The sequence below is a fragment of the Lissotriton helveticus genome, chromosome 3_2 (assembly GCF_964261635.1).
Source record: "Lissotriton helveticus chromosome 3_2, aLisHel1.1, whole genome shotgun sequence".
NCBI classification, from domain to species: domain Eukaryota; kingdom Metazoa; phylum Chordata; class Amphibia; order Caudata; family Salamandridae; genus Lissotriton; species Lissotriton helveticus.
The window spans coordinates 78383568-78401442 of record NC_136062.1 but is presented as its reverse complement, the minus strand read 5'-3'; the positions used below and the strand labels follow the sequence as shown (position 1 = coordinate 78401442).

Sequence of the window (17875 nt, the reverse complement as noted above, 5' to 3'; positions counted from 1 at the left end):
ATGTGTGGGGGAGGAGACCCATTGGGTTAGTAAAGCCAGGTCAAGAGAATCATGTAAAAGTTTGCTTTCCTAAAGTTCTGAACGATCGACATGGATATTCAGGTCACCAAGCAGTAAGAAACGCGAAAACCTCACTGCTCGGGGAACCAGAGTTTCCAGGAGAGCTTTAAGGAAAGGACCCGAGGGGCCTGGTGGTCGATAGATGAGGGAACCTCCCAATATAAAATGTGGCGACAACACCAGAGAGAAGTTCACAATCTCACCCTCAGCTATGTCATCCGTAGATTCAATATTGAGGACCCATGATTCCCTAAAAATAATGGCTAATCCGCCACCCCTACCACTGGCTCTGTCTTTCCTACGGATCTTAAACCCTCTGGGGATGGCCAGCTCAATGTCAGGAGCACATGAGCTGTTCAGCCAAGTTTCTGTTATAAACAGCAAGTCCAATGTACCATCTTCCAATAGTGAAAAGATTTCTGCTGTTTGTTTACTCATTGAGCGAGCATTGATTAAAGCAGCAGAAATAGAGCTTGAACCTAAGATGGAACCTGATGAAATAATCTCATTAATACTGCAATAAAAACCACAAGCAGAGCAGGAATTAAGACTAACAGGATCTATTGATACACACCTCGGTCGTGTCTCAACCGGCGGGCGAAGCGCCAGCAGACTCGCTCGGGTATACCCAATCACTGTGTTGTCAGGATTGCACACCTGCAAGGTAGCCCGTCCTGTGTCCGGCACGTCCGAAGCGCGGACGGGCACAGACGAGCTTACCTTTGGCTTACCTTCGGCGCGCCTAAGGCGCGCCCGCCATGCGCGACCGCTGCGCGCTGACGGAGGCATGCTAATTTTATGCTGTGTCCTCTCTCCCCCAGCTAGAACGCTGCCACCAGTTCAGCTGGGGAGAAGGACTACTCCCAAGATGGCCGCCCACCCTTCACACGACCGGAGCACCAGCCGCGGTAAAAGGGGCCAGGAGAGGCTTCTAAAGAATAACGGGTGAGTCAGAGCACCCCCGCGATGATCCTGGACAACAAAAAAGGATTAGGCAAAATAAAAAGCACAGTAAAAAAATACGATCTTCCAATGTTTAAAATCGATCTTTCAATGTTAAAATCACAACTGCTCTAAATTATGGCCACAAGCTGAGCGGAGGTAAAAGGGAGCTGCCACCACCCTAACACACCGCAAAGACTCACAGCCTCAGCTGAATTTTTGCTGTGTCCTCTCTCCCCCAGCTAGAACGCTGCCACCAGTTCAGCTGGGGAGAAGGACTACTCCCAAGATGGCCGCCCACCCTTCAACCGACCGGAGCACCAGCCGCGGTAAAAGGGGCCAGGAGAGGCTTCTAAAGAATAACGGGTGAGTCAGAGGACCCCCGCGATGATCCTGGACAACAAAAAAGGATTAGGCAAAATAAAATGCACAGTAAAAAAATACGATCTTCCAATGTTTAAAATCGATCTTTCGATGTTAAAATCACAACTGCTCTAAATTATGGCCACAAGCTGAGCGGAGGTAAAAGGGAGCTGCCACCACCTTAACACACCGCAAAGACTCACAGCCTCAGCTGAATTTATGCTGTGTCCTCTCTCCCCCAGCTAGAACGCTGCCACCAGTTCAGCTGGGGAGAAGGACTACTCCCAAGATGGCCGCCCACCCTTCACACGACCGGAGCACCAGCAGCGGTAAAAGGGGCCAGGAGAGGCTTCTAAAGAATAACGGATGAGTCAGAGCACCCCCGCGATGATCCTGGACAACAAAAAAGGATTAGGCAAAATAAAAGCCACAGTAAAAAAATACGATCTTCCAATGTTTAAAATCGATCTTTCAATGTTAAAATCACAACTGCTCTAAATTATGGCCACAAGCTGAGCGGAGGTAAAAGGGAGCTGCCACCACCCTAACACACCGCAAAGACTCACAGCCTCAGCTGAATTTATGCTGTGTCCTCTCTTCTCCAGCTAAAAAACGCTGCCACCAGTTCAGCTGGGGAGAAGGACTACTCCCAAGATGGCCGCCCACCCTTCACACGACCGGAGCACCAGCCGCGGTAAAAGGGGCCAGGAGAGGCTTCTAAAGAATAACGGGTGAGTCAGAGCACCCCCGCGATGATCCTGGACAACAAAAAAGGATTAGGCAAAATAAAATGCACAGTAAAAAAATACGATCTTCCAATGTTTAAAATCGATCTTTCAATGTTAAAATCACAACTGCTCTACATTATGGCCACAAGCTGAGCGGAGGTAAAAGGGAGCTGCCACCACCCTAACACACCGCAAAGACTCACAGCCTCAACTGAATTTATGCTGTGTCGTCTCTCCCCCAGCTAGAACGCTGCCACCTGTTCAGCTGGGGAGAAGGACTACTCCCAAGATGGCCACCCACCCTTCACACGACCGAAGCACCAGCCGCGGTAAAAGGGTCCAGGAGAGGCTTCTAAAGAATATTGGGTGAGTCAGAGCACCCCCGCGATGATCCTGGACAACAAAAAAGGATTAGGCAAAATAAAATGCACAGTAAAAAAATACGATCTTCCAATGTTTAAAATCGATCTTTCAATGTTAAAATCACAACTGCTCTAAATTATGGCCACAAGCTGAGCGGAGGTAAAAGGGAGCTGCCACCACCCTAACACACCGCAAAGACTCACAGCCTCAGCTGAATTTATGCTGTGTCCTCTCTCCCCCAGCTAGAACGCTGCCACCAGTTCAGCTGGGGAGAAGGACTACTCCCAAGATGGCCACCCACCCTTCACACAACCGGAGCACCAGCCGCGGTAAAAGGGGCCATAAGAGGCTTCTAAAGAATAATGGGTGAGTCAGAGCACCCCCGCGATGATCCTGGACAACAAAAAAGGATTAGGCAAAATAAAATGCACAGTAAAAAAATACGATCTTCCAATGTTTAAAATCGATCTTTCAATGTTAAAATCACAACTGCTCTAAATTATGGCCACAAGCTGAGCGGAGGTAAAAGGGAGCTGCCACCACCCTAACACACCGTCTACATGGAACAATCTGGCAACTTTTATAACACAGCGATGTCAGAGTTGAGCACTAATCTTACTGAGTTACCATTTCCAAAACCAAACTGATTGCACACAAGCTCCATAGTCCCAGTAGTGCTGGTAGTTGGGGTGTAGTGGGTGCCTTCGCATCCCCAGATTTGGAGGTGCCACTGAAAAACAATGGATTATAATGAGACTTTCTGAACAATATCTTCCATGCAGCACTCACTTCTTTATGGGATTTCAATCATACTTAAGCATGACACAGAAATAAAATGCCTGACAAATAACAGCATAGTATGTTATTCTGTAGGGTATCTACATTCTGGCTCAGGTCGATTGTGGCCACAAGTGACTTGTTGCACACCTCTCGGCCTCCGTCCAGATCTAGTGAGACACCCAATGAACACTGCATAGCTTACCTCTCAATCACACAAAAGTGGGCAGCCTCACTTAAAAGGTCCTGGGCTTCATGTTAATGAGGTATAGGAAACCGCTCAGTGGAATGGGTGGGAGTAGAACACATAAGTTGCGTAACTGTGAGAGGGGGTATGGGTGAAGCCGGGATGTACAGGTCTGTGTGTTTGGTAAGAGGAAGCAATGGATCAACATGCGCTATACTTTTGAAGCATCGAAGCTCATCAGCATCATTAGCGAAACAATTGTCTTGAAAGCAATATCAGATTCAGAACTACATTAAAGAATTGTACTTCAACTGCAGACGGAGAAATACCGGAACTGTGAAAATGTGTATAAACAGTATTATAATTAACATAAAGCAGTGTAATTGAGTCCCTGTTTACAGAAACGGCGCACTGGAGCGTTTAGATGTGAGGGCCATCTGGCTGGATTGGGGTGAGGCGAGAGGGAGGGGGACAGAGGCTACAGGAGACAGACAGAGTGAAGAGCCATATATTTTAAACAATGGCCACTGCATGCACTGATGCTTCAGACATATTAATCTGGTTAACTAACAGATCTCTGACTGGGCCATTCTTTGCTCTGCATACTAAGCGTGGTGACTCGAAAACAGAATGCAATGCAAATCCAGTGTAGTTGAGTAATATTTACAGCTCACGCCTGCTTCCAAGGAATGGTCATTAATGGAAAAGACGTGTCAGAGAAGGGCTTCCTGTGAGCTAACAGAGTGCATCCAGGAAGTCTCTGGAATACTTACCAGCCTGCCGTGTGTATGTGGTACAGCTGACTACATAAGAGCATTTAATTTTTCACTGTATCGTTCGTTGATGTGCATCTACACCCTTTGGCTGCATGATAACGAGCTGCGCAGTGTTAATCCAAAGAAAGCAACTTTGAATAAATGAGGCGTCCTCTAAACACAGCTGATGTCGGTCTTTGAATGGTCAGCAAATGTGAGAACATGATTTACAGACGTTTGCTGAAACTGCGCTCGGAGCCCAGGATGCAGTGAAAACACAATCATTTGTTTGGACGGCTCTTACAGGCTGAACTGCACAAAGGAAACTCATGGCGGGAAAATGCAAATGCCATTCGAACATGAGGCATGGCATCCGTGAAGCTGGTGCTGGGATTATACAGGAGCTGAGTAAACCAATCAAAAAAATATTACGCAGAAAGGAACCTAAATAAAAAAAGGAGTAAGATCATATGTAACGGGGCAGTCTCTTGGGAGGGTCCAAAACACCAAAAGGTAGGAGTAATTAAGCATATTGACCAAACAAAAGCAGGCATTTAGGAAGGGTACGAACAAGAACGAATGGAAAAGATGGAAGGTGCTTCATGCCCACAGTCTATATACAGCATGCCTCACAGAGCAGAACAAGCACTGTCTATGCTCGACCTAAAAAGACATCTTGATCTTAACTTTAAATGACCAAATGTCAGCCAGCATTTAACAACATGGTAACCAGGTTGTAAATTCTTCAGATTGACAAATATCTCCTTTTCTTCAGTCATGCTATTAAAGCACAAAATGCACTGCTCTGCTGGGGGCACCAATCTCAATGAGGAAGGTAGGACTTGATCGCCAAGAGTGGTGTAGGTTGGGAATATCAAAGCTAGAATATTGACCGTTGACCAATATTGTGACCAGATTGTTAAGGGACAAAATATCGAAAGATAAGTTTGTATATATGTTCTACACCTAACTCCACATATACTTACTTTGGTTATCTATCTATCTATCTATCTATCTATCTATCTATCTATATATATATATATATATATACATATATATATATATGTATATATATATATATATATATAAAAATTCATGGTACTTAGATGCGGCATTAAGGATAGATGGTGCATACCTCCCTCCGTGCACTTATCTATTCCATATTTTTCCCCTTGATATCCTGGTCACGATAGTGTGACCCGTCAATATTTTTGCTTCGACATTCACTCATACAATCCACCAATGAAGTAATCATAAGTCAGTACAGAAGCAGCAATCAAGAATTTAATGCAACTGAAGGTCCTTCATCCAAAAGTAGTGGTGACTAGTCAGTAGGTAACTTCTACTTTGCAGATGAAACTAATAAAATCTTATTTTCGCCATCACTATGCTGGTCAGTTTCATTAGATTCCGAGTGTAGGCCTGGAAAAGAAGTCACACCCTGGGGCTTATTTAGGAGCCCATTGCGTTGTCGGCGCATCACTTTTTTTGATGCACTGGCAGTGGAATGGGCATGCACATATTTACAAAGCAATAATAAACAAAGTGCTGTATAAACCATAAACAGCGTCCCTGCTTCGCACTCCTTAGGGTCTGCAACACTTCCTGTAAAGTTTACAAAATAATTCAATTCTTCCAATAACAGATATTCGTTGTCAATAAATCTTCTTTTTATTGATCACAATGTTGTATTTCACATGTGAACTTGTATAAACGTGTGATTGGCTTCAAACCAATTCCTGTAATAAAACTTTGTCCATTCGTTTAGTAAGCAATATTTCCATAATCCCGATGCAGTTCTGGTTGAAACCCTTCTTCAGGGGAATCTTTTTCTAAAAATTAACAAGCGAAATCAGTGATTTGAGGGATAGAAACAGCCTCCAACAGAGTCGCCTTACCCTTAATGAAATGATCATTTTTATGAAGTGAAGGAAATGTCATGCTTCTAATATGACTCAAGGAAGAGGTGAACAGGAAAAGTGTAGCTGATCAAAAGTGTATCACCTTATTGACAAAGATGAGTGAATTCCTCATGCCAAAAGTCCGGAGTGAAATGAAAAATGTCCAAAAAAACGATGAACAGGAAAAGTATAATTGATCAAGAGTGAGTGCATACCTCATGCCCGATGTAAACGTTCTAAGTGAACCGAATAAAGTACAAGAACTGGTGTCATAGGATAGAAGAAAGTGAAACGATGATGCCAGCACGATTCGAAATTACTTTCCAAGCACCAGAATCCCGCGTATATAATCGGTCAGAAGGTGAAACTGAGATTTTAACACGGTTATCTAGCTAGTGTGGTCAACCAAATAGTGCTGTAAAACATACCTAAAGTATGTCGCCATGAGAATGTAGCAGAGTATCTGACGCTACAAACCGCGTCTTAGTCAATTATGGTATCTGTAAAAAACGTGAGCTATCAGAGCCAGGAACTGGGATGACACTAAATCTGCCAAAATCCGTTGCTAGTAAATTTATGAAGGCTTACCTTAAGCCATTAAAAAAGGTCAATCAAACATTCTTAATCCATCCGAACGTTCGTGTGACTCCGACGAATGCACCCAGTAGTCCCGTCGGTTCACATTTGGGAATACTGGGTGCACTGTTTGTACGCTCTCAGGTCAGAGGGAGATACCCACATGCACCCAAATTGAAAACTTTTGGATAAACTTTATTAATAATTTAGAGTACTATTGGATTGATTCAAGAGTGCCACACTAGTTTAATTCTTTTTGATTCATATTTACAAAGCCACATAAAATCACCCTTCGTGACTTTTCCTGGCCTTGTAAATATGGGCCCCTTTCACACATTGCTCTGCATGAAAGGGGCGTTCCGTGGGTGGTGTTGTGGAGGTTTCCATGCAACATTCATGGAACTTGACGGAGAAGAGGCGTAGGAAAGGCGCATCGAGGAGAAATACTTTTATTACTCCTCATTTTTTCCTCTTTCTATGCGTGGTGCTTTGTGTAGCACACATAGAAAGAGGAAAATGCCATTAATTATTGTTTTTGTGCTGGAAGGTATCCCTTTCTCCACAAAAATGATAATTCCTGCAGCGCAGGCACCCATGTAAAATGGCGCATGGGTGCCTGCGCTGCCTGCGCTGGGCTCATTGCAGCCAATTGTGCACCTGGGCAGGGGAAAGCACAGGGCTGCGTTGTATTGTTATGAATACAACGCAGCCCTGTGCTTTGAAAATGACGCATGTACAGAACAACAATATCTCAATTGGATTCGCTTGAGCAACAGATATATTTGCATGTACAAGACATTACAAAGGACCTGGACAAAAAGAGAGACTCAACATTTTTTAGTTGTTGAAAGTGCATATAGCATCGTATATTAAAAGACAATTTATGGAAAACAATCAAAACATCAGTTCAGAGAACAGCACTTGAGGCATATAATGCGGTGGCAACCCAAGGGGGCTTTGTGCACTACGTGATAGTGAGACAAACGGTGATGGCGCGAGTGACATAGGATGAGAAACAACGATATGTGCAAAAAGACAAAAAATGAAGACAATATATACAAAATTGTTGGTTCCTCCTTAGTGAATGAGTAATTGTTGTTAGTTTAGGAACCGAAGAAGGTAATGCGCCATGAGTTGTGCTGTAATGCGGGTCGACGGAGTTTCGATCCTTTTGATTTAGGATCTTCATCAGGACCGGGTTGCCGATTTAACAGGAGTGGTGGAAGGTGCTGGCCCAGAGACGGATCCCCATTCTGGTAGGGGTTGTCGACTATGTAGTCGTGTAGTAGAGGCTGGATCCAATTGAATGTGAAGTATGGAGCAGAAGCAAAAACAGAGCCCCGGGGTGGCCAATGCGTGAATAGAAGTTGGGGGTAGGGAGAAAGTCGGTCCAGTATACTGGTCTGGTGCGGGGTGTTGTGTAGATGTGGTGGCGCGAGGACGGAGCCCTGTTGCGGCCACAGATAGAGAAAAGCGGAACAGGCGGCAGAGAAAAGTCTGGTCACTTGATAAAATGATCTTAAGCGCTAGTTGAGTCGTGAAGGGGCGCGGAAATGGAGCACGATTCCGGCCGGGTCAGCTAAAACAATTATTGTTAAGCAGAGTCAAAGGATCCACTGTCATCTCCCGGTGTGGATACCGTGGTGCAGATATGCGAGTGCCGTCAAAGTCCGGCAGTCAGGAGGCGGTCTTCGATCTGGTTAGTAGACCCGGATCCGCGGGTGGCGCTGGAGCGAGTGAGTGAAAATGACGTAGCACAGCGCAGCTAAATAACTTGCTGTGCTGCGTCCATTTCTTGTAGATGAGGCCCCCAGAGTTCTGACCAGGAAGTATTTACTGCATCTAAACATTCCAATTACTAATTTCTTCAGAATAAGGAAGACGTGTAACACAATAACTTATAGTAAATATATTTATTTTAAAAGACAGTACCAGAAACCATAATCTAATAAAATAAAGCTCATAGTGTCTATACTCTATAGTACACTTAGTATCATTCCTAGAGACGGAGAGATTCTTCAGCAACTAACAGGTAAACACAGTACAGTAGGAATGTCACTCTTGAGAAATGCATCTTGAGGTGTTCTGAGCCGGAATACCTTCCAGCAAACAGTACATGTCCCTCTTACAAGCTTGATAACAGGTAGGGAATAGCTGTTGTTGATTCGAAGGCAGCCACATGATAGCAGAACATCATAAATCCAGATACATAACACATATCCCTACCGTCTCAATGCATCAAAACCACCCAAAGAAAGTGTTCACTGCTTCACTAGGCAAGCACTGTAAACCCTGGGTTAAACTAAAAATAAAGCATCCCTGTTTCAAGCTTGCAACTTCATTTATACCGACCTGCTTTTGCAAAGGGGACTGCAGTTCCCAAAAGCCAGTCCTTTCCCTGGTTTTATTTAATTAGAGACCCTCTCGTGGTTATCCTTACGTAAATGCCCTGCAAGAGGCCAAGCCCCCCTCGTTAAAATAATATCCATGGAGACAGTGTTCAAGATTTGAGTCAGGTGTGTTTTTTTATATAGTCTATTCATTCTGGTTAAAATAATTGCTTTCCGCTATTTTCAGGGCTTCTCCCTGGATTCCTATTTGGTGCAATCTATTGATTAAGACGTGATGGAATACGGTGTCGAAGGCTTCTGATAGGTCTAGGAGGATGAGGGCTGCTATTTGGCCATTGTACAGGAGAATCCTGATGTCGTCAGTGGCTGCAATCAGGGCTGTCTGTGCTGTGGTTGGCTCGAAATCCGGATTGGGAGGGGTCCAGGAGGTTGTTTTGTTCCAGGTGCTCAGTGAGTTGTTGATTGATTGCCTTCTCAAAGACCTCTGCTGGAAATGGAAGCAGGGAGATGGGCCGGTTGTTCTTTGGTTCTGCTGGGTTGGCAGATGGTTTCTTGACGAGGAGCCTCACTTCAGCATGTTTCCAGTCCAGGGGGAAGGAGGCCGAAGTGACGAAGGTGTTCGGGACTCTCTTGAGATCGTAGCTGTTAGATCTGACATCTTTTGGCGTGTTTCCCTAATCTTTTTACTTTCTGACCTCCTGGTTTTGACTCTGTTTTTGCTAGCTTAGTATCTCTTTGCACTTTCTCACTGCTGTTCAGTGTTAAAGTGCAAGTGTTCCTGTTGTAAATTGTATTATGGATTGGTGCTTCCATGATTGGCATACTTGATTTACTGGTAAGTTGCTCATAAACTGCACTGAGAGCGCCATGGCCTGTAAATCATGTGAGTCACCCTAAGGTAGACCCAACGTACCCTTGTGGGCAAGGTGCAGGTAGGACATGTACTGGTGTCCTGATAGTGAACTACAGTGTATTTAGTTTTTCACTATGGAAAGGCTATCTGTCCCATAGGATAGAATGGGAGTATATTTATACCAACTTATAAGTATAACTTCCCCTTGGGACAATATGGAAATATAGAATTTAGTATGCCTGAACTCAGAATATAAAAATGCATCTTTTTAGTAAAGATGATTTTTATATTGTATGTTTGAAAATACCACTTTTAGAAAGTGGGTATTTTCTTGCTTAGTCATCCTGTGTTGCTCTGCTGGTTTGTGGATTGATTATTTGGATTTTAGAGTGACAGGAGCTGGGGATGTGCATTCTCTTCAGATAGCTACTGGGGGAGGGGTTGCAGTGTGTCCTGCCTTTCCTGGAGTTCAGGACTGGGCTGAATAGGCCTGGACTGCATTTAGAGTAGTGGGAGGAGATTTTCATGCACCTGAATAGGCCTGGTCTGCCTTGGGCAATGTTGTTTCCACTTCCTACCAGGAAGCTGGGCTAGAAAGGACAGAACTGGTCTGGACTGTGCACAGACACTCTCTGCCACAAGGGAATAAAGGGAAATGTGATATAAATATTGGGGCCCAGATCCAAGGACTTTAGAACTCTTGGACTCAGAAACCTGCCAAGAAGAAGAAGAACTAGAGAAGCTGTGAGGAGGAGCTTCCACTTTGCTGTGTGCTTTGCTCTGCTGGCCTGCAGTAGCTGCTTCTGTCTTGGCCAGAAAAAGGACTGGACTGAACTTTCTGCAGCTTCTTACTTTGAATTTCTCCAAGGGCTTGAGGTGGAGCTTGCCCCTCCTTTTCAAGAAGTCTCAGGAACAGCTAAGACTTCAAGTTCATCTGCTACCAGCACTGGGAACTGTGTGTTTTGTGTTGCAACAGATGAAAAAGCAACCCTATGCCATCAAAAACGCTGCTGCTGACTCCATGTCCTTAAAGCACTGCAGAGGGCACTGCCACACTTGGCAACGCAACCCTAGTCTCACCGATGATGCCATTTGATGCCGCCACCCAAGCTGCTGCTTGTACCGTGACCTGTGGGCACAGCACTTCGCACACCTTTGCTTCATGACGTCGCTTTGATATCCCCAACCACAACCCTCCACGCCGACATTGATGCCGCTGCTTACCCTGTGGTTCAAGGGCACTGCTCGTAAGTTACACGACGCACCGCCCTCATCATGCTCTGCAGCCTTGGTCTACAGACGCCGGCACCATCGACTCCAGTTAGTCAGCCGATGACAGTGCTCCCGCAACTACGATTGAGCTGCGTGCACCATGGCCTGCCAGCAACGCGACGAGCTCTGCATCACTTTGCACCGCAGCCCCGGTCTCACCGATGCCGCTGGATGACCTTCACTGAGCCGCTGCCTTAATTGTGACCTGAGGGCACCGCACGCAGCACCCCTGCACTTTGCACCGCAGCCCCAAAGTCTGCCGACACCAGTGCTCCCGACTTCAACTGCAAGGAGTTCGATCTGCAACATGTGTGACTTCAACGGCCTCACGACACGTGCACCGAACTTCGGTGCACAACAACAGGTCGCCGACAACCTACATTTCTAAAGGTACTGTTTTGCGGATCTTCCTGATGTCGTAGCTGGCCCGCAATACCGTGGCCAGCCAGAACTGTTTGGATTTGTTGTTCACAATGCTGTGATAGCCCCAAAGCTATTTTTTTTATTTTATGGAGTTTTATGTAGCGTGTACTTGACCCGAATTGGGTATCAGAGCGCTTTATATAGCACCAGTTGTGTTACATGACAAAACATTAATTTTATTGTTAGGAACGGGAGATGAAGTGATTTGCCCAGAATCTCACAGGATGTTCTTTGTCGTTGTCGAGACTCGAACCCAGTTCCCCAGATTCGAGGATGGCCACCCTAGCCATTAGGCCAACTCCTCGCCCTAACTATTAACTTCAAGGAACTGTATTTTAAGTTTATTTTTGATTATTGAGATTCCTGAGAACTGTATGGTGAACTTTTATCATTGTTGGTCTTGTTTGATAAATATAAAATATTGGCTATTTTTCTAAAATTTGTGTGGGGTACTTTTGTAGTGTTTTCACTGTATCCCTGTTGGTTATGTGCCTCTGAGATAAGGCTGACTGCATGTGCAAAGCTCCCAAGGGGGTGAGCAGGGGTTATTTCAGTAGTGTATCCCCCTTTTCCTGACTAGGAAGAAAGGTCCCTACTTAGACAGGGTAACCACCTGCCAACTAAAGACCCCCATTTCTAACAGTCGCCAATCATCTTGCTCCCGAAGTTGAAAATGTAGCGAAGACAGGAGTCAGTTGCTCCTTGCGATTAAACGGAGTTCATGATGGAGATCGTGGCTTGAGTTGTGTGAGGATCCCAATGGGTGAGCAGGTGTTTGTGTTTGTAGGTGTAAGGAGGCTGATGCCGTTGGCGGCTGGAGAGTTGGGATTTTAAGTTTTCATAGATGGCTGAGATCTTGTTGTAGAAGAAGTGTGTTGAACAGTTCTTGGGAGGGGGTGCTGTCACTCTCGGGGTTTGAGAATTCTTCCACTGTTTTGGCTTTCTTTTGTTTCTGTGTGCATGCTCAGAGTTTCCATCAAGTGCAGATACTACCAGTGTACCCTTAGCCAGACTGGCAAAGCCTGCACCTGTGCAGCTCCATACTTCTCTTCATAAAGATGCCTGTTGCCATTCTTTATTAGGTGGCTCTCCAGAAAGCCAATGGTTATGTCCATCACACCTTAATAAGGATCCTGCCTCTTAGATGGGACCATTCTATATAACACTGTAATACCACAAATGCTGGGAAGCGCTGCTCTATGCAAGTGAGGAAACATCCATATTTGAAGGATAGGTTTTATTATGTGTTACAGAAGAGTCTTACAATCCCATGGCCATGTATGCTTTCATGGTTGGATAATGGTAGCCCATACAGCTCGAAAGACAGCCCCCTAGCCTGCTGCCCAACTAGGAAAAAGCTAGAGTAACAATTTGTCTAGTCCTAGCATCCCCATGGTGGGATCCAGGAGGGTCCCTCCAGAGGCGGCACCTCCGATATAGCGGAGCGTGCCCCCACCAGCAGCCTCCAATACTTAAAAAATAAAATGATAATAAAACAGGTGTATTATTGTTTTATTTGTCAAGTTCTAGGCCAGGCTGAATCTTGTGGGCGTGGCCATTGTGAGGGCAGTCACCAGGAGGAGTGGTAGGTTATCAGCAAGTCTCAGGATAGCCAAACCGACATGTGCACTGAGCTGTCTCCAACCCAGCTGGAGACAGCAAAGCACATCTCCGTGGGAGCACAAATCGAGGGCGCTCAGGCCAATCCTGATGCTGCTCTCATGCACGAGGGCAATGTCAGGAATGGCTGCACGGGAAACTAGAAGCCTGTGCTGCATTGAGGAGCAGAAGAGCGGTGATGCGGCAGGCAGCAGAGCAGGTAAGTTTTGTTTTTTGTCTTTGTGTTGTCATTCCTCAGAAAGATATAGGAAGTGACTAATGGTCTCTAATTTGGTACATTGTCATTCTACTTATCACAGACCTGCCAAACTGTTCCACCGTGTGAAAGAGGGTGCAGGTTGGATAGGGTGGGACACTTCAGATCTAATTGACTACATTGGACTTGATCGACAATATAAGGGGAGTAGCAATGGAGAGGTGGCGGGGCATAGTACATGTTGTTACCTAATAATCCTCCTCGTCTACTTCAAAATACAAAAACAAAGGCTTCTGAGGCCACCGCTAGTGTTCTGAAGAGGATGCTAAGAATGCAGAGCCTCCACCACACAAGCTGTAAACCTACCCTGTGTAGGGTTTTCCAGTTTACCCTATGCTCGCCATGTGATATCGGCTCTTCACCAGGTGACCGTCTGAAGAGCTGCACTATTGTGTGACACAAGGTGGCACCATGTGGGTTGGCAGGTCTGCTATCATGTGGATTGTACAAACAACATAAGCATCACCGTCTAAGAGCCACATAGACTAGACACATTACTGACTGGGTCCTACACAGTGCTTTTGCATCATTACGCCTCCACTTTTGCACGGAAATAGGATTATAATTAACCCTGGGCAAAGCACTATGCTACACTCGCGTAGTTTGCGAAGTTTGCGCAACTTCGTACTACGCGAACTGCACGTAGCGCAGTGCAAACATGCGTAGTGTAGCATAGTGCAGCAGTAATTTTTTGCTTGCTCGCGGTCCTCAACGTCAAGTTGGCGACCGGGAGCAAGGAAAATGACATCCTCACGAAACTTTTCCTTGTTCGCGATCAGAATCATCAAGTTGCCGACCGCGAGCATGGAAAATAAACCTCCCAGCAAGATTCTCAACGCAGGGAGGTCAGGTTTCTCATTGCGAGTGGTCGCGCATGCTCGCAACTGCTCGCGATGAGAAACTACCAGTAAAAATCTACTCAAGCGGCAGAAAAGTACAGCTCGCACTGTGCAAGATGGTGTTTTCAATGATTGCACAGTGACGGATGCTTGTCCGCACTGTGCAATCATTGAAAACGACATCTTGCACAGTGCGAACATGCTACTATGCAGTTCACATAGTGCTACGCTTAGCTCGCGTAGTGCGAAGTGCACTTTGCGTAGCTACGTGTAGCGCTACTTCGCGAACTACGCCCACCCCAATTATAATCCCGGAAACCTTCTTGCTGTCAGGTCATATCGATGGAAACATAAGGTATTTTTGGTAATCATTCAACGCATCTCCATTTGCAATACTACAAAAAGACTTTAGGGTTTTGTTTTATGTTTAGGATTTGAAATCCCAACGCCATATACAGTTTTTTGGCAATAACTAAGAGTACCCATGCTGACAAGTGTACATGCACATTGAGACAAGACAACTGCAAATTATGTTCCGAGGCACAAACTAATGGGGTCCCCTATAGAGGCCTCAACAGAACCCTTGGTGTCTGTATTATGCACAGTTCATCAGTTACGTTCAAGTGTGACATCTGCAGTAAGGTGAAGATTGACAGGCATGTGACATTGACACAATGAAACCACGATAGCCGCGTTAATGCATGGACGGTGAGATGAAAATATTATTTTTAATAGATAAACTTTGAGGCATGAGTCACAGATAGATAAAATGTGTAAACTCAAAATAGAAAAAGAATTCCATAATTGTAAGTTGTGAATACGTAACTTGCTCATATTTAAATTCTGGAACAGAGGGCAACCAATGGGAGTGGCCATGCAGTGCACAGGACAAGTCAGTGCAAATGCCAATGCACAAGTAGCAAATTGAAGGTAGGTATGATGATTCACAATATCTGGTTTTCCAGGAAGTCATCTGGCCCAAGTCAGGAATTGTATATAAGCAAATTAGAGTTGAATAATGTATGTTATTTAATTGATTTACCCCCAAGCCGCATCTTTTTAGCACTGAAAAATTGTCATATTGTATTTGGGAAAAATAAGCCAACTTTTTCACAGTTCCACCTGAGAGCTGGTTAGTGTTGTTGTTACCAATATTTTTGTAAGGGCAAGTGACCATACTGCTGTTCCTGTTACTGACTCACCGACATTTGTAAGGGCAACTTATCCACCGTTTATTATGTAGATAAAAACTCAAGAAACACAATATGAATTGGCACAAATGAGTAAATTACGAATGGGGTTTAACATAACGTTTCCCATGTGATGGCAAATGGTTCCCAGTTTTAACCACGTCCTTCACAAATCCAGCCACACTGATGAGAATAATCTACTCCTAGAGTCTGTTACTTTCTGCATGAATATCTCCCCTATACGCTAACATGTGGAGTGGACCCAAGGGTCTTCTCATAAATAGCGCCACAGTGAGCCTCTCCTGTTTGACAAATGAAAGACTGTACTGTAACTTGACAGCATTACCCGCCTTTTCTTTCAGCGGGTTTAAAACAAAACACAAAACGCAGAGATGCATGAAATGAAGCCTATTTATAGATGCTTACCCTGTTTAATATCAATGCTCAGATTCAATTTGGGCTTTCAAGGTGACTCGCCTCTTGGCAACGTCAGGCAGCACTTTCTAGCAAGAATTCTAAATCAACACAGTAAAGAGTCAATATATAGCAAATGGAGTTTCTGGTTTAATGGAATCCTGGTAGACCTATTAGGATCTCTGAGCCAGAAGTGAGAGAATCTACAGTTTTTTCATACATGTTCAGCAATCAGAGTCATTGACCGTCCGCGTCCCAGTTGTGGTCACAGACTGTCATAGATGCGCTTGATGACCTTGGCTTCTTCCTTGTCCAGAATCCCTTTCTCCACATAAGAATCGGCTTGCTGATCAATGAAATCTCGGAGTTTGGAGAGTTCATAACCTGAAATAATCAAAACAGAAATATTAACCTGATGGTTTTACAGAAACATTGCAAAGATGCCCATTTTTAACATTAACGTTCAGAAACGAGAACTTTCTGAAATTAGAAAGACACCCAGTCCTCTTTAATTGAAGCCTAAGTAAAGATATTTACAAAGATATTTTAAAAACAATTTAAAAAATACTCCATGTGTTTGAATGCAGTAGTACTGAGTGGAGTTACAGAGGGAAGTTGCCATGTCTTGTGGATGGTGAAGAGATAATTTAATACCCTCTTCTCTGTGGGATCAGAGGCCCACTGCATGCCTTTGGCTATGACATCAGGAAGCATGAAGTCCCAGATGGCAAACATCACCCTGGGAGATCACAGAGCCACATCCCTTTAGGCTCAAAACCAGCTTTTAGCCAATTCTTAGATCTTAAGACCACATAAAGCTAAACATAAAGCTGCAACATGCTGACTGGCCTATGTGATATTGTACTATCTGTGGCCTGAAAGACAGAATGTCAAGCACAAAATGTTTGTGCTACAAAAATACCATATTCAGAATATCGACTACCACATCTTTAAAGTTATAAATGTTGTGAAATTACACATACGTGAGTTAAGAATAGTAAATATATACTTACCTATATATAAATAGCATATTCAGAATATCAACTACTGCATCTTTAGTTATAAATGTTTTGAAATTACACATACGTGAGTTAAGAATAGTAAATATATACTTACCTATATATAAATAGCATATTCAGATTATCAACTACCACATCTTTAAAGTTATAAATGTTGTGAACTCACACATACGTGAGTTAAGAATAGTAAATATATGCTCACCTATATACACATTGCAAATATTTTTTTAATCTATATTCTAACTACAAGATTTGCTGTAGTATGACATTTACGCTTTGATATTTTGGTAGTATACTGGCCACATGAAAAAGTTGGAAATCTACCTCTAAAGGGTTACTCCTATATGTGGATCAAATATATGACTTTCTACTGATGCACAAGAGATCCTAGTAGTACTCCAAGAATCTATAATAGTTGTATGTTTCCAGGATGATTAAAAAGCATGCCATTTATTAATGCAGAATTTTCACCGAGTGGAAAGCACCATTGTCATTAGCACATGTAACTTTTTTTCCATTGCAAAAACATGAGTGAGATAAATTTGTTTAGTTCAAAGAAACCATAAGACATTTATTCGGATTTGTATTGCGCATAGCTGCCCCAGCGACGGGGCATCCCAGCGCCACCAGAGACCGAAGACAAGAGCCCAGGAGTGAAACAGAGTGTTAAACAGAGGAAGCAGGGAAGAGCCAGGTCTTTAAGGCTTTTCGAAATGCCAAATGATTCTGAATTGCTCTAATAGGAGCAGGAAGCGAACGCCCCCCGGCTCTGGCTTTCCAAACTCGGGGAGTACCGACCAACGCTAGGTCGGCAGATCTCAATGGGCGCCCAGGCACATAGAATTCTAACAGATTAGATAGCCCCAAATGGGCCTGGTGAGTCAAGATCTGGTGCGATACGCACAGATCCTTAAACTGAATGCGCTCTTCGACAGGCAACCAATGAAGTTTGGGGAGCACGTGCGCAACTGAGCACGATCTAGGCA

At 44.3% G+C, this 17875-nt stretch overlaps 1 protein-coding gene across 2 annotated transcripts in view; it reads right to left on the bottom strand.

Moving 5' to 3' along the window:
* Positions 1-14970: 14970 nt before the first annotated feature.
* The window catches only part of SCG3 (secretogranin III), a 272632-nt gene continuing 269727 nt past the window's right edge, over positions 14971-17875 (bottom strand). Inside the window, exon 12 of one of the 2 annotated variants that reach the window (XM_078684829.1) lies at positions 14971-16254. In XM_078684829.1, coding sequence (XP_078540955.1) covers positions 16136-16254 — 119 coding nt within the window. In that variant the 3' untranslated portion in view covers positions 14971-16135. The remainder of the gene's footprint in view (positions 16255-17875) is intronic. The other variant, XM_078684830.1, reaches the window with a different exon arrangement.